Here is a 26,096-nt window from a genome sequence, read left to right on the forward strand (position 1 = left end):
TTAACGTTTGGTTAACATCAACCCACAAAAATATTTAAACCGAAACTCCAAAAGCGAGTGAAACTAAATTTAAAATATAATTTCATTTTCAGTGGATGTTAACCATGAAAAGCCTGAAAGATCATTGGTAGAAAATTCAAATTATATTGGTCGAACATATCAGACTTTCAAAGCATCTTCAAAGTGTTGAGTTTAAACGAGCAGCTGAACAACAGATCAGCTCTAACCCTCAGGGACATTCAGATTTATTTAAACCTTAAATCTGATCTGATGTGTTCAGGTTTAAGCTCAGGTTCAGTTATTGAGTGAAAACACCAACAGACTCAGACATTTAGAACAAACTAAGAGTCAGATCAGCAGAAACAGAGAACACGGACATGTCTGCTGTAACTGCGTCGCTCTGCTCCACTTTGATGTTTGTCCTGTTCGTCTCTGCAGGTGAGATTTAACTCTGAGATAAAACAGGAAGTTTTGGCTGTTTAGTAAAAATATTTCCCTGAGACTTATTTTCATATTGTTTCAGTTTTTCTGTTTGTGACGATGAAACAAGAATCAAACTGCCGTCAGAAACAAAACGTTCTTCTGCTTCAGCGACTGAAACACAAACTGTTCCTACATGACGACACATGAGAGGTTCTGATTTTGTTCTGTGGAGATCGTTCAACAACTGAACACTAAAACTTTGACACTTCGTTTGTTACGACGCACTCATTTCTGCTCATCCTCAGTCTAACCTACCAAACGTCACTCTAACGCCACGTCCTCAAAGACACGGAAGAGTTTGAGCCGCAGCTTTAACTTTATTTAAACCTTAAATGTAATCTGATGTGTTCAGGTTTAAACTCAGGTTCAGTTATTGAGTGAAAACACCAACAGACTCAAACATTTAGGACAAACTAAGAGTCAGATCAGCAGAAACAGAGAACACGGACATGTCTGCTGTAACTGCGTCACTCTGCTCCACTTTGATGTTTGTCCTGTTCGTCTCTGCAGGTGAGATTTAACTGATAGAAACTAAACTGAGTTTATTTCTGAGATAAAGAGTCTCAGTCTGGTTTACATGCTGATTATATTTCTCTAAGAAGTAGTTTGTTACTCATTCAGTGTTGCGATCGACACAAAGCTGGGTGGAGTCTGTGTGTTGGTGCAGTTTGCAGCACAGACACAAAGAAGTGTAATGTGTGTGTCAGTGTGATGTGTTGTAGTGTCAGGAGTCAGGATGCAGCTACAAAGCTTCTTGTTCAGTGTATACAAACAGCTGTAGCTCCATAAAGGCAGCATGCAGAGACTCACAGTGTCTTATAATGAGAGGCTGCTTTCTCTCACACATGTTGTTCACTTATTATCAGCACATGTTGTTGTTTGTGGAACAGAGTTATTGTAGTTTTTTCTCATTAGTTTGAGTTTTTATTCCATTTGGACTTTTTGTGTTTAGTTCAGTTTAGTTTCCAGATGATTTTCTTCTTTTTCAGGTTTGATTATTTATTGCTTGAAGAGTTTTAATAGTTTTATTCTTTTTTCATTCTTACTGTTTGGAGGTTTGTGTCAGAGGCCAGATTCAGGAGCATCAGTACAGCTGTTACAATAAAAAGCAGTGACTCAGTCTGACAGACATCCAGAGTCTCAATGAACTCGTCCATCAACAACATTTTATCAAACTAACAGATTCTAAAACCAAAGATTTGTTTTTCAGATGATGTTTTTCATCCGTCTCAGTCTTTGCTCATGAACTTTGTCTCCAAACGTCTCAGCCTGAGCTTCCCTCTGATGAACTCGTTCATAATCTCGTCCATTCTGCTCTCAATGAAAATCTGAACATGTTCAGCTCGGCCTCCTGTCTTTGTGTCAGAGTCTCCAAAGCAAACAGACAGCAGCTCACTGCCATCTTCAAACCTTCCCTTTCACTCTTGCTGCTGTCCTTCTGTCACAAATCAGCCCTGATGAAGATGCTCGGGATCAGGTGAGGAGGAGGAGAAGACTCGCTGTGGTGACGCCTGAAAGGACACAAGAAGAAACACAATCAAAGATCATCATCTAATAATAGAAGACAATCTTTTATTGTGTGTTTCTGATTGGCTGCTGTAGAAGTGAACAATTGTACTTTGACCTTTAACCTCTCTGCTCTGTGTTGTTTCCTCTTTCAGACCAGAAAACCATCACAGCTGAGTCTGGACAGGACGTCACTCTGACATGTCGAACTGCAAACAACAACATCATTATTTTAGAGTGGAGCAGAGCTGACCTGAGAGATGAATATGTGCTTGTTTACCGGGACGGTCACTTTGTTCCAGATGACCAGCATCCATCTTTTAAGAACCGTGTGGATCTGCAGGACAGACAGATGAAGGATGGAGACGTGTCTTTTGATTCTGAAGGATGTGACGATTAATGATGCTGGATCATACGAGTGTCGTGTTGTCCAGTGAGTGGGAGGACCTATGACTCTAATCATCAGCACCAACCTGAGTGTTGTTGTTCCTCCAGGTGAGTGAGTAGAGTTGAGTGTGTGTGTGATCAGAGGTGAAGCTGCTTCCTGGTTGTTGATGTTTGTTTCTAAAGATGTTGCTGATGAGACTTTGTAGAAAGCAGCTGGTCTGAGTGATGTGATCAGAGCAGAGGTGGGACCAAGTCATTGTTTTGCAAGTCTCAAGTAAGTCTCAAGTCTTTATCCTCAAGTCTCAAGTCAAGTCTCAAGTAATGTCAGGCAAGTCAGAGTCGAGTCTCAAGTCACTGGTGTAAAAGTCCGAGTCAAGTCACAAGTCTGAAACTTTGAATTTCAAGTCCTTTCGAGTCTTTAAAAAAAATGAAAAAATAATGTTGCAGTTATGCTAAATGTAAATATTAGACCATGTAATTTTTAAATCTGTGTTTTTCTCAACACATGACAAAATAGTGAACTTAGAAAATATACACAAATTGTGAAATTGCACCTCTTTAAAATGCAGCTCAATTAAACTTAGCTCCAATAATAATTTTCACCGACAGTTCTGAGATAAGCTGCATGTTATTCTTGGATGCGGTTGTAGGACCGGCTTTAAAATCGCATGACAAAAATATCATACACATTAAAAAAAAACTGCATCACCAACGTAGCCTGGACAACATTTGCTAGTTAGATGAAGTCAGCTATCTCATCGTAGCGTATTTATATGCATATTTATAATTATACGGTTCTTGGAGTGAGTGCATACACTCATGAAATTTAGTAACCTCCGGTCACTGCAACAAGCCCAGGTACAGTTTACCGACGGATGGGTGCAGGACCTTGAAATGCACCGTGTAGAAAGTAAAGACCATCGTACGTATCATAAGTTTACCAGTCTCACAAATCGTCGTCATAAATACACATTCGTTAACCGTTTATTAATATAACCTTTGAGCTCAACGGTAATTAATTAGTAGTGGAAATAATTTCTGGTAGCATCACAGAAATGTAGCAGTGACAATAATACTGTATGCTGTAATCATACTGGGCAATTAGTGATACAAAAAAACCCGTTTTATCCTGTGAATAAAAGTATGTGTTTTTGTCAGTGTACCATAATAACAGAAGCGAAACGCAATATTGTGTCAGGACAATTCACTATTTATGCACAATAAATAAAGGAGCATAGCGCGACAATTTCTGTTCAGCGCCAGACTTGCTTGTAACCTATATCACCAATTATGTTATGAAAAATGACGTATTAATTACTACAAAACACTGACCTTTGTGGAAATGCTTGGAGCAGACTAACCTGTGAGCTGGAGGGTTCTGGGACGTTATAATTGGTCTTTGAATGGCTGCAATCCAGTCGCGTCTTTGTTACTTCGGAAACATGGCTCGAACAATTTCTCTTCAACGACGTAATCCGATAACAACCGATCTCTTTACCCGTCGGCTTCCCGTGGCTGTCATGCGACCGGCTATTGCAGTTAATAATACAACAGCTTCTTGACATTTTTGTGTTTCTTTTTATCGCTGTATAACTGATTTCAATTGAAAGTCTGTGTGCGCTAGTACCTCTTGCCACGAGTTCCCAGAATCCTTTGCGGTTCTACCCGTGAATGACGTCACATTTTCAATCTCTATATAATATGCATGTTAAATTTTATATTTGGGGTAAAATATCAAGTCTTTTCAAGTAAACCGGTTCAAGTCCAGTTCAAGTCCCAAGTCATTGGTGTAAAAGTCCAAGTCAAGTCACAAGTCTTAGAACATTTTTTCAAGTCAAGTCTAAAGTCATAAAATTAATGACTCGAGTCTGACTCGAGTCCAAGTCATGTGACTCGAGTCCACACCTCTGGATCAGAGTGCAGTAGATAATGTCTGACAGCAGTTTGAAGAGGAAATGGATTCTGTTCTGTTCTTCACTCATCACCTACCTGACACCTCACACCTGTTTCTCACCTGCAGGTCAGACAGGAGGACAAGAGAAGGAGGATGGATCTGTTGCACTGATTGTTGGTCTGTCAGTTTCTGCTCTGCTTCTTGTTGTTGTTGCTGTTGTTGGTTTTTTGATCTACAAACGTAGACAATCGCAGAGTGAGGAAACAAACCAGCCTCCTGTTTAAGTGCAGCAGGTTTAAAATGTCTCAGAGGTTTTTCCAGCTTTGAGTCTGCTGCTGCTGTTCAGAGTTCTGGGTGTTGTCAGTGTTTAAAATCCTGCAGAAACAGATGAACTGAGCACAGACAGCAGGCCCACAGCACTGTAGGTTTATTTCAGTTTTATCTTTAATGGCTGCTTCTGTTTTTGCTGACAGCTCATCTCAGTGGACGAGTTTCATCTTTAAAAACAGTCTTTACATTTCATAGTAACTGGAACATCCAGAGGGCTGTGACTACAAATCAACTTCAACACAGTCAGGCTTTCTTTGTGTTAGCTGGCTCAACTAAACCTGAAACTGCAGTCAGAGACAGCAGGTATCACCGTGGTGATTATCACCTTTCTCTGCTTCAGGCTCTGAGCACGCTCAGATGAAAAGGAGCGTTTCATGTACCATGTGACTTTTCTTCTACACAAAATGGTCCCTGTGAGCGCCACCCAGTCCAATCAGAGACGTTACTCACTGATAACTTCACTAATGTCTCCACTACATGAATACAGGTACATTGTAACAGTGTGATGTGCAGTTTAGCTTCACTCAGTGGCTTCAGTAAGTTACAGTTTAACAAGCTGCACATATGAAACATTTCCTCCAGCAGAGAATCGACATCACAGTGAAAACGTGGCTCTAACAGCTGATTTAAAAACAAAACTCTGAACATGAAATGCTCCTGACCAGGTGATCTTTCACCATCAGTTACCATGGTGATTTAGCCTCTTTCTGACACAGAAAGCTCTGACTTTGAGTGTGACACAGCTCACTGAGACATTTTGTTGTGCACGCCTACTTTTAACTCTTCAAACAAATGAAATGAACACTTGAACATTTTTCACTTTGATGGTTTTGTTTCCACTGACTGTAGTTACATCATTTTGAGCTCAGATTACATATTTATGAAGTTTTTCACACCTGAATCTTTCAATCATCAAGATCTGGTTTCAGTTTTCTCTTTATCTTTGTGAGCTGTGTGTGTTGTTTACCCTCAGTATCCATGAACAGTGTTACAGACCTGGGATCAGTGTTTTTGTTTATAAGATCAAATATGACCTCATTATGTGAGTGTGAGCTGTGGACCACAAAACCTCAACAACACTAATCCTCGATCAGCTGTTTCACTAAAATTACATCCAAGTATGAACTCATCCCATCGTTCATGCATCAATTTGTAGCTGACAGATGGTTATGCACATCCCTGGTTGCCTAGGTAACCCTCTAACCTTAGATAACGCTATTGTTGTCACTCAGCAGTATGATTTAATGTAGTTGTTTCAATAGATCTCAAAGATAAGAAAAGTTCACCTCGGTACTCGCTGACTTCACATCACTGATCAGTTATTGCGTTTAAAAAGTGTAGCTACTCGTCTTTGACCTTGTATGTATGTGTGTTTATGCTCTGATTGTATTTTCCTGCTGCTCACACAGCATTAGAAAAGCCTGAAAACTCAGTGTTCACAGAGTCTGTAAGCACCAAATGTTTGTATGAAGGACAGAGAACAAACAACAAAGGTCAGTGTGAGAGTGTCTCTGTATTTGAACAATAAACTCTTACTTTGGTTTAAATTATTTATTCTTTCATTTGTGTTGTTGGCAGAGAAGCTACATCATGTGAACTTCATCATATTGTCACATGTCATCACAGATTCAAAAGATGTAATATTTGTGTGTTTGTTATTAACAATCGTGCCCCCAGACGCCAAAACAGTGCCAGCAAACTGAAACTGAAAAAAAAACTGTAAGCAAAAAAGAAAAAAAAAAGATGTAAGTGTGAAAACTTTTTTCTTGTCTTAATGTCAATATTTATTTTTCAGTTTCATTTTAAGGTGGCATCGTTTTAACCCCAACAAAACAAAACAAAAATGACAGAAAGTCCATTGAAATCTGAAAAATATTCATTTTCTGTGCATGAACAAAATCTTTACTTTTTACAAGACAGGAAAACTAACAGTATAGCTTTAAATTTTTTATAGTGTATCCTCATCCTCAGTATTGGAAACACGTCAAACTGCATTTCCTATAAAATCAAATCAAATCATAATGATCGTGGAAATTTCTTGATCTAAATTCTCTTCTAGATTGAGTGGCAAAAACAAGAAGAGCTGCTGTTTGTGTTTGTGCAAGTGCAAGAAATACATATAGCACGCCCTCCATCCTTCTGCTAATGTTTAATGTACTGAAATTAATTCTAATTAATGAAATTAATGTCTAATTAAATTCAAAGAACTGAAGATAAACAGGCCACAGAAAGCACTTTGTCACCTCTGCTGTGATGCTAACTGTCGTGGTGCCTCAGACCTCGTCGTGTGATCTGACATTTACTGATTGATTTTGTCTGTTTTCAGGCTCTAACTTTACAGGAAGAAACTGTAAAATAATCAAATTATTCATCATTGTGAAAACTTCATCATGAAGCATTTGTGATGAGCTACATTCCTCTGAACCTTCAGTTTGGTTATTTATTTATTTTCCATCCTTGTTCTTAATGCTTTCACCATCACAGCACTATGAACTGTGGGTAATCCCTTCAGGTCCACAGAGATGAGGACTCGTGAAAATGTGCATAAGGACTCAAAGTGTGTGCAGAGAGCCGTCATGCACTTGATAACATGACAACAGGACGGCCCTGAGCCTTCAGAGGACGACACAAAGCTGACTGTTTATCTGCACGTCTCAAACACGCCTCCATTTGTCTGCAGGCTGAGTGATCTGACTGAGCTCAGCCTCCATTTTCTACAGGGAGACGCTCAGAGAGGCTTTCAGTTTCATTTCACAGGAACAGCTTTGCTTCTGTTTTACATGCAGGTGCTGCACAGAACACATCCTGTTCAACCCGTTTGTGTGACTGACTGCAGCTCAGACTAAACGCTGGATCAGCTGTTCAACAGCTCAGCAGTTTGTAGTTTGTTTTCATTTTGCCCCGCCTCTGTCAGTGCGCCCCAGGGCCGCTGTGGTTACAATGTATGTACAGTGGGGCAAAAAAGTATTTAGTCAGCCACTGATTGTGCAAGTCCCCCCACTTAAAATGATGACAGAGGTCAGTAATTTGCACCAGAGGTACACTTCAACTGTGAGAGACAGAATGTGAAAAAAAAATCCATGAATTCACATGGTAGGATTTGTAAAGAATTTATTGGTAAATCAGGGTGGAAAATAAGTATTTGGTCAATAACAAAAATACAACTCAATACTTTGTAACATAACCTTTGTTGGCAATAACAGAGGTCAAACGTTTACTATAGGTCTTTACCAGGTTTGCACACACAGTAGCTGGTATTTTGGCCCATTCCTCCATGCAGATCTTCTCGAGAGCAGTGATGTTTTGGGGCTGTCGCCGAGCAACACGGACTTTCAACTCCCGCCACAGATTTTCTATGGGGTTGAGGTCTGGAGACTGGCTAGGCCACTCCAGGACTTTCAAATGCTTCTTACGGAGCCACTCCTTTGTTGCCCGGGCGGTGTGTTTTGGATCATTGTCATGTTGGAAGACCCAGCCTCATTTCATCTTCAAAGTTCTCACTGATGGAAGGAGGTTTTGGCTCAAAATCTCACGATACATGGCCCCATTCATTCGGTCCTTAACACGGATCAGTCGTCCTGTCCCCTTGGCAGAAAAACAGCCCCATAGCATGATGTTTCCACCCCCATGCTTCACAGTAGGTATGGTGTTCTTGGGATGCAACTCAGTATTCTTCTTCCTCCAAACACGACGAGTTGAGTTTATACCAAAAAGTTCTACTTTGGTTTCATCTGACCACATGACATTCTCCCAATCCTCTGCTGTATCATCCATGTGCTCTCTGGCAAACTTCAGACGGGCCTGGACATGCACTGGCTTCAGCAGCGGAACACGTCTGGCACTGCGGGATTTGATTCCCTGCCGTTGTAGTGTGTTACTGATGGTGACCTTTGTTACTTTGGTCCCAGCTTTCTGCAGGTCATTCACCAGGTCCCCCCGTGTGGTTCTGGGATCTTTGCTCACCGTTCTCATGATCATTTTGACCCCACGGGATGAGATCTTGCGTGGAGCCACAGATCGAGGGAGATTATCAGTGGTCTTGTATGTCTTCCATTTTCTGATGATTGCTCCCACAGTTGATTTTTTCACACCAAGCTGCTTGCCTATTGTAGATTCACTCTTCCCAGTCTGGTGCAGGGCTACAATACTTTTCCTGGTGTCCTTCGAAAGCTCTTTGGTCTTGGCCATGGCGGCGTTTGGAGTGTGACTGTTTGAGGCTGTGGACAGGTGTCTTTTATACAGATGATGAGTTCAAACAGGTGCCATTCATACAGGTAACGAGTGGGGGACAGAAAAGCTTCTTACAGAAGACGTTACAGGTCTGTGAGAGCCAGAGATTTTCCATGTTTGAGGTGACCAAATACTTATTTTCCACCCTGATTTACGAATAAATTCTTTACAAATCCTACCATGTGAATTCATGGATTTTTTTTTTCACATTCTGTCTCTCACAGTTGAAGTGTACCTCTGGTGCAAATTACTGACCTCTGTCATCATTTTAAGTGAGGGAACTTGCACAATCGGTGGCTGACTAAATACTTTTTTGCCCCACTGTATAACATGCTGTGCTTCTGTCAGTGCTGTGCTATTGGACAGAAGTCCCTAATGTAAAGGTCTCCGAGGTCACTGCAGACTGTGCATCATCCAATGCTGAGGGCTAAAAGAGGAGACAGAGCTTTTGAAGCTTGAGATCTATGAATTTGGTGATTTGTTTTAAAAGCAGCTAAAAATATAATCTTTTTAAGCTTGCTTTTGGGTAACTTTTTGTTCTAACATTTAACCATTTTTGTTATGATGTTTGTCCTCAAAGGTGCTACATTAAAAATGCTTTTCACTTACTTTACTATAATGCCATGATTTTCACCAGCATCTTAAATGTACAGCAGACATCAGTCTTACTGATAAAAGTCAGACCAGCAGGGGAACTAAATAACGACTGATTTTCTTTTCCGGACACAATTTGTAGCTGCACCAGAATCCGCCGGAAACGCACCCTGCGCTGTAGTGTGTCTTCATCAAAACACAGCTGAGAAAACAAACAAACATGTTTTACTGGATGAAGAGCGGCAGCAGCGGCGGCCCCGAGCCGGTCGACAGCGTCGGTAACATGTCTAAGAGCGACATACTGAGAGGAATCGTCACCGAGAAAATGAGCACAGCCGCCCGCGAGATCTTAGCGGTGGTGGAGAGGACTGTAGCCGACTACGAGGAGGAGGCTGCGGGCTTCAGGCGAGAGATCGGCCGTCAGAGGAGACTGCTGGAGCTTCTGCAGCCTAACGTCTCTCTGGAGAAAAGAGGTGAGTGGACAAATAAAGCTGCTCGCAGCCACAAAAAGCTGATTTGTAAATTTAGAATTTGCCGAACTTCGTTTAAAAATCGCTGATTTTACGTTTACAAGCTGTTAAACATACAGATGTGTAATTACAATAAAATGTGAATGCAGGGAAAATAATATTAGCGTTATTTGCAATTCGGCATAAATCTCTCTCAGTTTAAATGTAGAGAAGAGCTGATGATTAATTTTTTTTGTTTTTGTTTTTTTTCCCTGAACTAGACCTTGAGGTGTATGAAGCCTCTACTTGAGGTAGAACCTTCAGCCTGGAGTGGTTATTCCATACATTTTTTTAGTGCCATGACCTCAGACTTTGAGGGACTAATTAGAATTTCTGCTGCTTCAGGCTGTTCCAGTGAGATGGAGGTCGCCAACAGAAAACATCTGAGACCACCCAACTAAACTCTTCTTGAGCGTGCAATCTGACTTACTGCTTTTTATTATCCACGCTCTCATGGCTGTTGTACAGACTCTTAAAAGCATGTAGCAACAGGCCATATAACCCGTAACCACGCCCTTCTTCTCACAAGATATGCCACTGGGCGTAATGTAGTTATCCTTGAGAGCATAAGAATCTGGTCTAATTCTTATCCCAGATTGTCATTCTTTGTTTTGTTTTGTCTTTTTGGAATCTAGAGTTAATGTTTTCTTATTGGTTTACATAATAAAAACAATGATCAACAGGAAGGAGGGTCTTCGGAGCTGCAGTCAAACACCACAGTCACACAAAGCTGATATATTGATCAAATGTTCTTTTTGACCAAAAAACACAAAGTCCTACAGCCTGATGTGGAGAGGCATGAGGTGGAAGTCGTGCCTGAGGACAGAGAGGAGCAACAGCCCAAGCAACAGACAGGTACGTCTGAACAGTCTTACCATTAATTGTTTTTCTTTTTTTTTGTGGGGGGGGGGGGTAGTTCAAGGCTTTTATAAAGAATATTGCAAAATGACACAGGCACCCCATAACATGGGTAACCCCATATATAGGTATATATCCAGAATACAACCAGTTGGCAACCAGATGAGTTCCGCTTATTGGCACAGACTGATTAAGATTAATTGCAACATGTTGGCAGTCTGTCCATGTTTGTAAGTTGGCCTCGAGTTATTTGCAAACATCACCAATTTGTCACCAGCAGTCGGTCAAAAGTCAGCCTGACTGTTTAGAAACAATTTGCCTCCTACTGTGTGTTAATAAGGAGGTTCAAAGTTTTTATTTTTTATCACCATGGCCTCATCTGGTCAGAATGCAAAGAAAACTGCTATCAATTAGTTGCCGTATATGTCGGTTTACTTTAGTGTAATCAGTAGTAACTTAAAGGAAGACACGCATGGACTGCTAAACTCTGAAAGAGAAAACAAGTCATTTAAGTTAATGACTTTAAGTCATTAACTTAAATAAAGATTTAAACTGAGAACTACAAATCAAACTCACCTAAGCTGCCGCTTGTGTGGGAGTGAAAAGAGGGCATGAAAGTGAGTGCAGTGCTTATATACTGTGCGCCAGGCGAGTTCAATTAATCAAATTATTACTAAAGCAAACTGACTAAACCACATGTATTGTGTCTTTGTCGTTCATATGATTCAAATTAAAAACCATAACAAAAAGTGAATTCTGATGTATCCAGGTGTGAAGGACACTGAGAGCCTGGCCCTGCTTTGGTACGACGACATTGATGACGATGAAGAGGAGCAGGAGTTGGTGCAACCAACAAGTTCCCGACAAAAACGAGAAGATCTAAAGGACCCAGATTATAAAATGCCGTCAAGGTTAGAAAAAACACCACTTTAAGGAACAACAAACTGTAGAAGTTTGTGATATGGCCAACAATATGTGGATGGTCCCCAAGTTTATTTGCATTTGCTTTATAGTCTTTTATGACACTGACTTAGTTCCTGCATTTTCGCCAGAGTTCCGACTATCAGGAAGAAGCCCGGCAGACCTCGCATCAGTGACATAAAGAACCATATAGATCTCAGAGTCCGCATCCTGGAGGACTCTCACACCAATGTGCTCTCTAAGACGGGTATGAAATGAAATGTTAGTCATTAAGGTTTTGTATTTGTCTGTTATGTGGTACAGTGTTAGCCGTGCTATTAATACCATTTTTTCTTTGTTCCTAATTCAAAGCATTTTCCAATGCTTACAAAAATATTTAATTACATTATTTATCATCAGAAATAGTCAAAGACTGGCCAACTAATCACTTGAACTAATGAATACTAGGGCAAGGTTTGGTTTTACTGACTGCCTAAGGACTATTGATCTTAAGATGAATTTCTTCTGTTCCAGTATTCAAGAAGTTCCCAGCACACGACCTGAAGTGCCCTCTTGGTCTACAGGAAGCTGACTTCCTGGACCTGTTGAAGTCCACCTTTCCTCAGCTGGCAGATGATGAACCTTTTGACTTGTTCACAACTGACAGAAGCCGGAGGCTCCAGCCCCTGAAAGTGAAGATTGTGACTCCAGAGGAGATCCACATGTTTACTGGAAACTCTGCCCTCTACATCCGCCTGAAGGTAGACGCTGTACCTGTTTGTGCTGCTTTTGCCTCTGACATTGGTAGGATTTTGATAATTTTGCTTCTTTATACCACAATAACAGATTTAAAATGTAACAATCATGATGTGATTTAAATGTACACTTTAAGATTTTACAAAAATGTTAAAGAAATTTTAGCTATTTTACTCTCAGTTAACATAAGTGCTGATAATAATTTGGAAATGAACTCTTACAGACTAGTGAGGAGGGGGAGAAAGAGTTTCCCGCTTCACCAACAAACGATGACTGTCCATCCAGCGATGCTGACATAACAAAAAACAATGAAGCTGAACTCCAGTCAAGGTAAAAATAAAAACAGGTATAAGGATTTGTGTGCTCTTGATTGACCAACGATGTCAAAAACAAGACTCTAGAATGTTGATGTAAATCTAGACGCTGGATTGTGATAATTCAATGAAAAAAATGAAATTTAAAAAATTACTGAGGGAACAAATTCTGATCTAACGAATACCAAACCCAAAATTCTGTGGTTCAAGTTCTCTAATGGATAAGTTTGTTGTTTTTAGTTATTGCAAGTAGACGAAACCTATGGCTTTTATTTACAGACGCTCAGTACTTAAAAACTTAACTTTAACCGTTTTGTTCCACAGCAGCTCTGATCAGCATACAGACAGTCCCAGTGTGGACATGCTGGCCAGCAGCACAACATCACAAAAGCAAGACCTGCCAACAGATGAAGAGGCCTGTGAGAGGGAAGTGGACAGCAAAGATGAACACAAAGCCTTGGCTGTAGACAAATGCTTTAAACCTGTTTCTGAGCTCCAGGTGACAAAAAAGATGAAGAAACAAGTGCGCAAAAGTGACATGAAGGAGATAGAGAAGAGTAAAATAGCCTGTAAAGTGTGTGGAGTGTGGTACTTGAACCTGGGCAGCTTGATCAAACACACCTGGAGTCACCTGGAGGAGCCACAGGGTGGTTGTGGAGTTTGTGGAGAGCAGTTTGAATCTGTGGATGAGTTAAAGAGACATATCAGAATTCACCAGAAAACTCACGACTGCTCATATTGTGGGAAATCTTTCTTCTCCATCGTTGGTCTTAACAGCCACATTTCTCTGCACACAGGAGACAGGCCATTCAAATGTAAGATTTGCAGCAAAACCTTTGCTTACATGTCTGGTCTGAATGTTCACCATTGGGTCCATGTGGAAGAGAAACCACACAAATGTGACATTTGCCCAAAATCCTTTGGTTTGAAGGCGCAGCTCCAAGCTCACAGCAAGACACACACCAGCAAAGACAGATACGTCTGCAATATCTGTGGAAAGTCTGTCTGTGACCTTCGATCTTTGACCCGCCACAAGTTCACTCACTCTGGAGAGCGGCCGTATGGCTGCCAAATCTGCGGGAAGCGTTTCAAACTTTCCGGCATCCTGAAGTCCCACGAGAAGATCCACATGGCCAGGGAGCGACCTTTTCTCTGCCATGTCTGCTGCAAATCCTTCCTGTCAAACTGCAGCCTGATGACTCACATGAAGACGCACAGCAGCGAGAGGCCGCACATCTGCGGCGTGTGCAGCAAAGGCTTCGTGTCCAACGGCGAACTCAAGGGTCACATGCGAGTGCACACTGGTGAGGCACCGTACGGCTGTTCTGAGTGCGGCCGTTTCTTCAAACGCAAGACTTACCTGACCAACCACATCAGGAGCCACTTGGGCATCAAACGGTTTGTGTGCGCGATCTGTGGGAAGGCGTGCTCTCGCCAGGAACACCTGAGGGTCCACATGAGGACCCACAACGGAGAGAGACCGTACCAGTGCACCATCTGCGAAAAAGCCTTCACCCAGAGCCACTGTCTGAAAACGCACATGAAGAGCCACCAGGTGGAGGAAAACTCTGTCCCCAGTCCATCCACAACCTAAACGACACTGAAAACAACAACTTTTTTTTTTTTTATCATAATATACTTACAGATACAGTTTGTTTTTTTGTTTTTTAATCTGTGAACTTTATATTTCATTTTTTTAAACTGGAAAAAGTGTTGTGGATTTTTTTTTCTTCTTTTTATAACTTTTTGTGCTAAAACACGTGGTTCTTAGATCATCATGTCACTTACAGCAAACATGTAGTCTGGTGATCAACAGTTCTACTAAATCGTTATTTGTTTGGGCATCAAGACCTAAGTTACTGAAGGACTCCGCAGTTGTTTTAAAGGAAAACGCACCTTTGAGTGTTGAAATGCCAGTGTACTCAGAGGCGGGGTTTTGAAAGTAGCCAATCCGAGAGCGTTGTTCATCTCTCTTAATTGCATCTCCAGCAGATGCAGTCCAGCGTTCCCACATCATACATGTAGCTATCTCGAGTGTTTTTCATTTTGTTCTTAAAGTCCTGCATCCCCAGATTTATATATTCAGGGTTTAAACTATAAAATCATTTTGTTTTACCACATCCAAAATTCAAGGTTTTTCAAAATTCACGGGTGCTCTTGGACCATAACCCCCCATCAATTTCAGGGCTCAAATGTACACTTTAGATCAGCATATAATTGTAAAAGTGGGCAGTCAGAATAACAAAAACCAGTAAAAAGCTTTAAAAAAAGCCAAACATCTGCTGCCACCCAGAACTCCTCTGTATTCATACAGCGTCTTTCATCACAGCAGCCCTAACAGCATTACCTGCTGCGGTGCTTGTATCTACTAGGGCAGGAAGTGGAGGTGCTTTCCACCACAACGAGTCTCAAAATCATTTATGTTTGTGAGCTACAGTTTGACTGTAGCTGTTCCTTACCACTAAACTATAGGGAGTGCAGAATTATTAGGCAAGTTGTATTTTTGAGGAATAATTTTATTATTGAACAACAACCATGTTCTCAATGAACCCAAAAAACTCATTAATATCAAAGCTGAATGTTTTTGGAAGTAGTTTTTAGTTTGTTGTTAGTTTTAGCTATTTTAGGGGGATATCTGTGGGTGCAGGTGACTATTACTGTGCAGAATTATTAGGCAACTTAACAAAAACAAATATATACCCATTTCAATTATTTATTTTTACCAGTGAAACCAATATAACATCTCCACATTCACAAATATACATTTCTGACATTCAAAAACAAAACAAAAACAAATCAGCGACCAATATAGCCACCTTTCTTTGCAAGGACACTCAAAAGCCTGCCATCCATGGATTCTGTCAGTGTTTTGATCTGTTCACCATCAACATTGCATGCAGCAGCAACCACAGCCTCCCAGACACTGTTCAGAGAGGTGTACTGTTTTCCCTCCTTGTAAATCTCACATTTGATGATGGACCACAGGTTCTCAATGGGGTTCAGATCAGGTGAACAAGGAGGCCATGTCATTAGTTTTTCTTCTTTTATACCCTTTCTTGCCAGCCACGCTGTGGAGTACTTGGACGCGTGTGATGGAGCATTGTCCTGCATGAAAATCATGTTTTTCTTGAAGGATGCCGACTTCTTCCTGTACCACTGCTTGAAGAAGGTGTCTTCCAGAAACTGGCAGTAGGACTGGGAGTTGAGCTCGACTCCATCCTCAACCCGAAAAGGCCCCACAAGCTCATCTTTGATGATACCAGCCCAAACCAGTACTCCACCTCCACCTTGCTGGCGTCTGAGTCGGACTGGAGCTCTCTGCCCTTTACCAATCCAGCCACGGGCCCATCCATCTGGCCCATCAAGACTCACTCTCATTTCATCAGTCCATAAAACCTTAGAAAAACCAGTCTTGAGATATTTCTTGGCCCAGTCTTGACGTTTCAGCTTGTGTGTCTTGTTCGGTGGTGGTCGTCTTTCAGCCTTTCTTACCTTGGCCATGTCTCTGAGTATTGCACACCTTGTGCTTTTGGGCAATCCAGTGATGTTGCAGCTCTGAAATATGGCCAAACTGGTGGCATGTGGCATCTTGGCAGCTGCACGCTTGACTTTTCTCAGTTCATGTGCAGTTATTTTGCGCCTTGGTTTTTCCACACGCTTCTTGCGACCCTGTTGACTATTTTGAATGAAACGCTTGATTGTTCGATGATCACGCTTCAGAAGCTTTGCAATTTTGAGACTGCTGCATCCCTCTGCAAGATATCTCACTATTTTTGACTTTTCTGAGCCTGTCAAGTCCTTCTTTTGACCCATTTTGCCAAAGGAAAGGAAGTTGCCTAATAATTATGCACACCTGATATAGGGTGTTGATGTCATTAGACCACACCCCTTCTCATTACAGAGATGCACATCACCTAATATGCTTAATTGGTAGTAGGCTTTGGAGCCTATACAGCTTGGAGTAAGACAACATGCATGAAGAGGATGATGTGGACAAAATACTCATTTGCCTAATACACTCAACAAAAATATAAACGCAACACTTTTGTTTTTGCTCCCATTCCCCATGGGATGGACGTAGAGACCTAAAATTCATCCCAGATACACAATATAACCATCCCTCCCAAACAGTGGTCACAAATCAGTCCAAATGTGTGGTAGTGGGCACATCTGCCATATTGAGATAATCCATCCCACCTCACAGGTGTGCCACATCAGGATGCTGATCTGACATCATGAGTAGTGCACAGGTGTACCTCAGACTGCCCACAACAAAAGGCCACCCTGGAATGTGCAGTTTTGTCTCACAGCAAAATGCCACAGATGCCACAAGCAATGAGGGAGCGTGCAATTGGCATGCTGACAGCAGGAATGTCAACCAGATCTGTCGCCCGTGCATTGAATGTTCATTTCTCAACCATAAGCCGTCTCCACAGGCGTTTCAGAGAATATGGCAGCACATCCAACCGGCCTCACAACCGCAGACCTCGTGTAACCACACCAGCCCAGGACCTCCACATCCAGCAGGTTCACCTCCAAGATCGTCTGAGACCAGCCACCCAGACAGCTGCTGGAACAATTGGTTTACACAACCAAACAATTTCTGCACAAACTGTCAGAAACCGTCTCAGGGACGCTCAACTGCATGCCCGTCGTCCTCATCGGGGTCTTGACCTGACTCCAGCTCGTCGCCGTAACAGACTTGTGTGGGCAAATGCTCACATTCGATGGCGTCTGGCACGTTGGAGAGGTGTGTGCTTCACGGATGAATCATGGTCATCTGCCCTGAACATTGTTCAGGGCAGATGGCAGCCGAGAATGTCCCAGTTCTTGCATGGCCAGCATACTCACCGGACATGTCACCCATTGAGCATGTTCGGGATGTGCTTGACCGGCGTATACGACAGCGTGTACCAGTTCCCACGAATATCCAACAACCTCGCACAGCTATTGAAGTGGAGTGGACCAACATTCCACAGGCCACAATTGACAATCTGATAGAATCTGATAGATAGAGTGGGCACCAGGCAGGGATGCCCACTCTTCCCTTCACTTTTTGCAATTTTTATCGAACCTCTAGCAGCAGCATTTAGACAGGCTACAACAATTAAGGGCATAAAATGTAAGAACATAGAACATAAAATCAGTCTCTATGCGGATGATGTGTTGATTTTTCTGCAAAACACACAAACCAACCTCTCTGAGGTAATTACTCTAATAAACTGGTTTTCAAGAGTTTCAGATTATTCAATTAACTGGCCAAAATCTACAGTTCTCCCCATTAACTGCTTCTTCCATAATTCTTCCTCTGCCCCACAGCAATCAGGAAATATTAAATATTTAGGTATTAATGTTTCTCCTAAGCTTTCAGACTTAACTAAATTAAATCACATCCCACTTCTAAAGAAAGTAGAAGGCGATCTGACTAGATGGAAATCTTTACCCATATCACTCATGGGAAGGGTCGCCACTATAAAAATGATGATCTTGCCAAAAATAAATTACTTATTTTTGATGATCCCTAACAAACCATCACAAGATTGGTTCAGATCTCTAGATTCATATATTTCCAAATTCCTTTGGAAAGATAAACCCCCGCGTATCAGCTTAAAAACGCTACAAAGAACCAAGGATAGAGGAGGATTAGATCTGCCTAATTTTCACCAATACTTCTTAGCCAACAGGCTTCAGTTCATCTCAGAATGGTCAAAACATACCTTCCTAGATGAGCCCTGGCTAGATGTTGAACAGGCACTATGCAAGGATCTAGAGATTTCAGACCTACCATTTATTAGCTCAAACATCAAAAGACATGAATGTTTTAAAAGTATCAACATCAGCTCCTCTCTGACAGCATGGTGGGAGTTTCTAAAAATAACGGAGTCTTCACTAATCCCATGCAAACGTACTCCTATCTGGAATAACCCTGACATATTACAAAACAATAATATGATTAACTTCCCAGAATGGAGTTGTAAAGGAATTAAATACTTAGAACATATATTGGAGGGAACAGAATTGATCCCATTTGACAGACTAGTTGCACAATATGGGATCAACAAGAAAATTTTTTTAGAATATCAACAAATTAAATCCATTATAAAAAAGAAATTTAACCTCAGTCAAGTTGAATTACAAACACCACCAAGTGCGGCACAATTCACTGATTGTCATTGTCTTTAAAAAACAAACTCTTATAAGGCACACATGAACTGAGAAAAACCCCACAAACACCAAGAGGACGTTTCAAGAAGGCCACAGAGAGAAGAGTACAGAAGTGGAGCAGTTCAGTGATGTAGGTGGAGGCGTCACACCATCAGGCCATGAAAGTATGAACCATGATTTGAACCTGAAACAGTGCAGAAGCTCTAACAGTGGAGAGATGTTTGGAGTTAAAGCTTTGGTCAGACCAGAGATCAGAGCATCAGTTCATCACACTGTCCTCACTGCTGTAATATTAATGCCACACTGTTGTTCTTTCATGTGCTGATGTGATGTACTCATGTTTACATGTTAGTGTTACTGACCATTAAGTTCTGTAGGAACCACACATTAACACACAGCATACACGGATAAATAAAAAACACCCGTTGATGTCTTTGGACTGTGGGAGGAAGTCAGAGACCCAGAATCCACTTCAGGAGATACATGTATGACCTTTGTTCCTCATGCGCTCCATGTGTTACTTTACTAATTCACAGTCTGTTTCTGTGGGCAACAGGATGACTGTGACCTCCGACACTGCTGTCTCATTACAAATCCACACAAACATGATGTGTATATTTATAAATTATGAGTGGCAATTTTCCCTAAAACCACAATGTTTCTAACTTGAGCCAAACTGGTGGATCTGAAAATCCATCTAAACAAATGAGTCAAACTTCACCCAAAAGAGCATCAGTGTACAAAAGTTTGCATCATCTATACAACAGTATAAATGTGACAATATGTTTCATATTTTTGAGTCTTATGGGTCTGTTTATGAAAAGTAATCAGGTCTCAACCCAGCAAAGTTGTTCAGGATGTTTTGCTGGTGTCAAAGGTCAAAGCAGTTTAAATCTGAGCTGAAGTGTGTGTCATGTTAAAGAAAAGTTGAAGAGGTTGTCAAACTTCTCAGTGCAGGATCAGAGAGAGACGTTAACAGTTTGTACAATCTGTTAAATTGGGTAAGATTGGTTTACAAACTAAAAACAATGTCAGCCAAAGAGATGATTTTTATACAAAGTGTTTTCCAGTGGACTGTACTTAAAGAAGAAAAAGTCACATGAAGCTAATAAACAATCACACCAACATAAAATAGTTAATTTGTCTAACCTGAAGCTCCAACACTCACTGACTCTGAGATCAGAAATTCATGTGTGTTTGTAACACAGTTTGACTTTGTGTCAGTAAATCTCATGAACAAGATGAATAAACTGTAGTTCAGAGTCACTGACAGCACAGACACACACTGTTGGTCCGAGTCTGAACATGATGATCATCAGAGTCGACTGCTGGATGTTCAGGAGAGTTTCTGTCTGTCCTCAGATCGTCCGACTCACAGTTCATCTCTGTCTCCTCCTGGCTGACCTGCAGGTGAGAAACAGCTGTGAGGTGTCCTCTTCTAGTTCAGGAGATTAGATGAAAAAAATCATTCATAACATTTATAAAGTGAGAAAATGTTAATGTTGATTTTTCTGCTTTTTATTTAAAAACATGATCTGACCAAAACTGCAGTCTGGAATCTTGCTTTCACCATAAAAAAATCATATTTTTTTTAAATACACAGGTCTAACAGCTGCTTCGGGGTCAGAGGTCATGTTGGGTTGATCCAGCTGTTCTTTATAATTTGACCTGTTTGGCTGCAGACTGTGAGAGCTCATTAAAACATGTCTGAGACTTTTGGAAGGTCAAATCCTCGAGTCTCTGAAAACGTGTTTGTTGATTATGAGGCTGAAACATCTGAACCTGTGATTCAGTGACAACAGCTCTGTCACACCAAACACTGTGTACACAGTTTACTACTTTTATATACGAAGCACCTCAAACAGTGCAATATATCAATACCATGCAATATATAATACTATATACCAAACATCATACTTACAGTTTGATATACTTGTTCAAAACAACCAAACATCTAAAAATAAAACTGACTTTTTAGGTTTCTACACTGAATAAATATCCAAAAACATTTTGACTGGTTAAAATCACGTTTGCAGAAGATTTGGTGGTTTCCTGGTGTAGAGTTACTAGAGTTAGAATAGAGTTAATATTCCTTCTTTAATAATCCTTTGTTGTGCTCACTGCTTGTTTTATTCCTGTGTTTGATGATCAGAGTCTCTGTAAGTCATGAGTGTCGATGAACGATCAAATGAGAAACTCCAGGAAGTGCTAAGTGGACTGTGCCATGGGGGAAATATGATGTTGTTTATGTTTAATATTTATGCTGTTTAGCTTACATTTGAGTTAATCTGGATTTGATTAATTGACCTGTTAACATACACCAGGTCACCAGTGCATTACTTAAAGCTTTAGCAACATGCTAATTAAACATATGTTCAAGAAATAAAAAATATTAACTTCATCTGATCCAACATTCAGATTATTTTAAATGTGCGAGTCTGTAATCTCAGTGACTAACAGAGAACCTGAGTGTAAATGTGACCAGATGAAGTGTGAGGTTGTGAGAAAGTCTCTGACTGCATTCATAGATGTGTCCTTTCAGCTGCTCGCTCTGATCCAACCTTTGGTCTCTAAGAAGAGGCTTCAGGGAGACGTTTGCTACGTTGGACTGTAGGACCATCAGAAATGTGTGCAGTAACAAAACAGGCAGCACTGAAAGCAGCTCTAAGTGTTTGTGTTGTTCAATGATTTGTGCACAACAACAACAATGGGACCTCTTTCATCCATCAGTCACCATGTGGACATTTTTCTGACACACTTTGAAGCTGATGGACGTTTTGTGTCTGCACTAAGTACGTTTTCACCAGCTGGAGAAACATCTGTCTACCTCTGACATCCACCAGCTCATCCATACAACAAACACACATCAGCAACCAGGAAGCAGCTTCACCTCTGATCACTCACCTGGACAAACAACAACCAGTTTGATGAAGCTGTGTTTGAATGAGCGTGCTTCTACCATGAGGAAACGACACTCGTATGTTCCAGCGTCATTAATCGTCACATCCTTCAGAATCAAAGACACGTCTCCATCCTTCATCTCTTTGTCCTGCAGATCCACCCGGTTCTTAAAAGATGGATGCTGGTCATCTAGAATAATATCACAACCAACTCGGAAAAGAACATTTCCTGACTTCAGGTCAGCTCTCTCCCACTCTAGAGCGAAGATGTTGTTGTTTGGAGCTCGACATGGCAGAATTACATCCTGTCCAGACTCAGCTGTGATGGTTTTCTGATCTGAAAGATGAAACAACACAGAGCAGAGAGGTTAAAGGTCAAAGTGCAATTATGATCAGAATGGTTGACTTTAAATATTTTGTTTATTTCCTTTGACATTTGAGTTTTATTTATTTTTTCATTTTATTTTCAGTTACAGCAGCATGTTAATAGCAAAACTTTGAACATACAGTAGTTTGCTGTTCAGTTTTTACAATACCCCAAAAGATAACAGAAAGAAAACAAACAAACAAACTAAAGAAACCCCTACAAAACAAAAAACAAACAAACAACAACAACAAAAATAAAATGGATGGATGGTATCTGGTCATGACAATGTGGTCATTTTAAATGTTTCCATGTACATTAGAAAAGGCTGCCATGCCTCAAGAAATTTGGTGGTTGAACCTACCAGTGTATATCTCATCTTTTCTAAATGCAAAAACTTCATGAGCTCTGCAAGCCTCTGTTCATGTGTGGGAGGAGCTTCCTGCTTCCATCTTAAAAGTATAAGGCGCCTTGCAATGAGTGAAGCAAAGAATTTGAATAGTATTTTGGCAAAGTGATGTTTTGAGGTATCACCCCAAAGATTAGAGCAGAGGGATCATAATTAACGTTATATATCTCTGAAAAGGTGTTAAATATACCCATATGGAAAAGAAATAGAAAAAACTTATAAGACTTGCATAAGATGTGGCCTACTTCATACAGTCAATCATATAAGGCTTATATGATTTACTCATGAAAGTGGCCACTTTCTCATTACTTTCTTATATTGTTTTAGTAAATATCCAAAACATACAAGTTTCATTTATATGATTTTCAAGGGATCTTAATCTGTTTTCACTCTTGTATGCTTTTCATAAAAGCTTCACACAAGACAGATACAAACTTTATAAGATTTATATGCATCTTTTCCGTATGGGTAGACACCCAATAGTTATGAAGATTGGGGCCAAAAACTATGAAGGAGTGAACCTGTTTCTGCTTTACATCTGTTACACAGGGGGTCAGCCCATGTCTGGCACATATAGAAGAAGAGTGTACCCTATGGAGAAAACATAGAGTTCATCTGTTAAAGTCATCCCAAGGTCTTTCTCCCACTGAGCTTTAAGGATGGAGAGAGAAGGAGATTGAAGATCTAATAATATAGCATACATTTCTTTAATCGCCCCTCTCTTATGAGTGTTTATATTAATAATTTTATCCAAAGAAGTTTCCTCAGGTACTTCTGGAAATGAAGGAAATCGACTCTTTACAAAGTGGTGAACTTGTAAATAGCGGAAAAAATGTTTGCGAGGAACATTAAACTGCTTCAGGAGCTGCGTGAATGAGAAAAATTCCATCTGCAAAAAGGTCTTTGATATTTCTAAGTCCATTACCTTCCCATATTTTAAAGGCAGAATCCATCATTGAGGGTGGGAACATATGATTTGAGCTGATAGTGTAACCCAAACCTTACATTGCACCCAGATTCTGAGCGAGTCATACAACAAAGGGTTACATTTATAGGTGTACAGTTCTAATGGGAGAGCTGAACTCAACAAAGCTGTAGGCTTTAACATTGAGTTTCCCCACACATGTTTACAGACGAGTTAGAGAGCAAGAGAAGAAGAGACGGATTCATAAATGTCTTTGTTTCTGCTCTAACCAAACAATGCTGCTCTACAACTCTAGACTACCAGCCACAAAGACAACAGCTGGAGAAACATCTGTCTACCTCTGACATCCACCAGCTCATCCATACAACAAACACACATCAACAACCAGGAAGCAGCTTCACCTCTGATCACACACACACTCAACTCTACTCACTCACCTGTAACAATCAGGTTGAGGCTGCTGATTAACTTCCATGAGCGTGCTTCTACCATGAAGAAACGACACTCGTATGCTCCAGCATCATTAATCGTCACATCCTTCAGAATCAAAGACACGTCTCCATCCTTCATCTGTCTGTCCTGCAGATCCACCCGGTTCTTAAAAGATGGATGCTGGTGTGTTGAATCAGGGAGACCATCCTGGTACAAAAGCACATAATCATCTCTCAGGTCAGATCTCTCCCACTTTATTACTCTAATGTTGTTGTTTGGAGCTCGACATGTCAGAGTGACGTCCTGTCCAGACTCAGCTGTGATGGTTTTCTGCTCTGAAAGAGGAAACAACACTTTGACATTTGAGTTTTTAGTCATGTTGGATTTAATGAACCTCTGAACATCCAGCAGGTCACCAGTGACCCACTGAGGGGGAATTTTAGCCTCATGCTAAACATGCAAAGTGTCAGAAACTACAAGATGTTAGCTTCCACAGAACAACAACATGTGCTGATAATAAGTGAACATAATGTGTGAGAGAAAGCAGCCTCTCATTATAAGACACTGTGAGTCTCTGCATGCTGCCTTTATGGAGCTACAGCTGTTTGTATACACTGAACAAGAAGCTTTGTAGCTGCATACTGACTCCTGACACTACAACACATCACACTGACACACACATTACACTTCTTTGTCTCTGTCACAGCTGGATTACAGATGTTAAGTGTCCACCCAGCCTGGTGTCTCCTTCACACACAGACAAACTGAATCCAGATGAAAATAATCCTCCTGTACTTCTTGTTATCTCAGAGAGAACCTCAGTTTAGTTCAATCTCACCTGCAGAGACGAAGACAAGGACAAACAGCAAAGTGCAGCAGAGCAGCGCAGTGCCAGCAGCCATCTCTGTGTCAGTATTTGTGCTGATCCGACTCTTAGTTTGTAATAAAGCTGAAAGTCTGCTTTGAAGAACAGATCTGACTTTCAGCAGCTCACTCTTACCCTGTAGTTTGTGGTTCATTTAAGAACCTTGGAAACCTTGGCTGTTTAGTTGAATCAACAGGTATTATCAGGCTGACGTCAGCATGATGTCATAAACACACGATAAAACATCAGAGTTTTAGTACAGCCTCTTGTTCTCTCCTGTAGTCTGAGTGTAGCCATTATAACAGTGAGACGGCACTGCCACCATGAGGTCAAACTGGAGCATTGCAGGTAATAATTCTCATCCTGAACACTGTTGGAACATCAGACCTCCTCACGCTTTGAACTCATTGTGATTCTAAATATTTCTAGTTTCACTTTGACCCCAACCCTAACCCTGAAATGGGCTGTACAGCTTTTATACTTTGACAATGACAAAATATTATTATCTTCTCCCAAATCCAACGTGGCAGTCTGCTGCGAATCCTCCCCGTCCACATCTGACCTCCCCTGGTATCTGCTCCTCCTGGAATCAGAAACACATGGACACAAAAACACATCCTGCCTTGATTATCTAATGTTATCCTTCAGCTTATTCTAAGGCCCAGTTCAGGACGTCATGTTTGGACTTCCTGACCCAGAGACTTATAGAAAACAATTATCAGTGTATGTGTAAAAATCCTCTGCACTCTGCGTGTACCTGCAATATTTCAGATCCAGACAATATCGCTGAATGAATCTGTTAACTCTGAAAACACAGAGTCAACTCATTTATGAGCACATTTGCATTATGTATATATTCATTTAATAAAACAGCTTTATTTAATTTTTTTTAGAAACAATTTATAATTTTGCCTTTCACACCTATTTTCCGTGTGAACAAAAGAACGTTCAGCTGTTATCAGGTTCCTCTCCTGTCTCGGTTGTGGAGTGTATGTAGACGACCCACGAACAGACATAGGCAGAGAGATGGAACTTGAAACCAAAAGCGAGCCTTTATTTGGCTGGTGACAGGAGAACTAAGAAACCTATGAACAACTATGACATACTGTGATAATATGAGGGCACTATGACACACACTATGACTCTGTGACTATGAGGACATGGGGGTGGGAACACAGACGAAGCAACAATGAACAAAGGGAGACAGAAGACTTACATACACATATGAGGTGATGGGGAAGTGGAGGCACCTGGGAAAAAAGCTGACACAAATGG

At 40.9% G+C, this 26,096-nt stretch overlaps 1 protein-coding gene and 1 pseudogene across 2 annotated transcripts; both read left to right on the forward strand.

Annotated features, from left to right (window-relative positions):
• The window catches only part of LOC113015543 (neural cell adhesion molecule 2-like), a 298,755-nt pseudogene that overhangs the window by 180,363 nt on the left and 92,296 nt on the right, over positions 1 to 26,096 (forward strand).
• LOC113019663 (zinc finger protein 329-like) lies at positions 9,562 to 14,407 on the forward strand. 2 transcript variants are annotated; one of them, XM_026163447.1, is made up of 7 exons: positions 9,562 to 9,897; positions 10,708 to 10,788; positions 11,561 to 11,702; positions 11,844 to 11,959; positions 12,226 to 12,452; positions 12,671 to 12,777; positions 13,086 to 14,407. In XM_026163447.1, the coding sequence occupies exons 1-7, from the start codon at positions 9,645 to 9,647 to the stop codon at positions 14,353 to 14,355; spliced, it is 2,196 nt and encodes a 731-aa protein (XP_026019232.1). In that variant the 5' UTR covers positions 9,562 to 9,644; the 3' UTR covers positions 14,356 to 14,407. The 2 variants fall into 2 exon arrangements, with proteins under 2 accessions (XP_026019232.1, XP_026019233.1); XM_026163448.1 differs by having other exon boundaries at positions 13,089 to 14,407.

This window comes from Astatotilapia calliptera, chromosome 3 (genome assembly GCF_900246225.1).
Source record: "Astatotilapia calliptera chromosome 3, fAstCal1.2, whole genome shotgun sequence".
Taxonomy (NCBI): Eukaryota; Metazoa; Chordata; class Actinopteri; order Cichliformes; family Cichlidae; genus Astatotilapia; species Astatotilapia calliptera.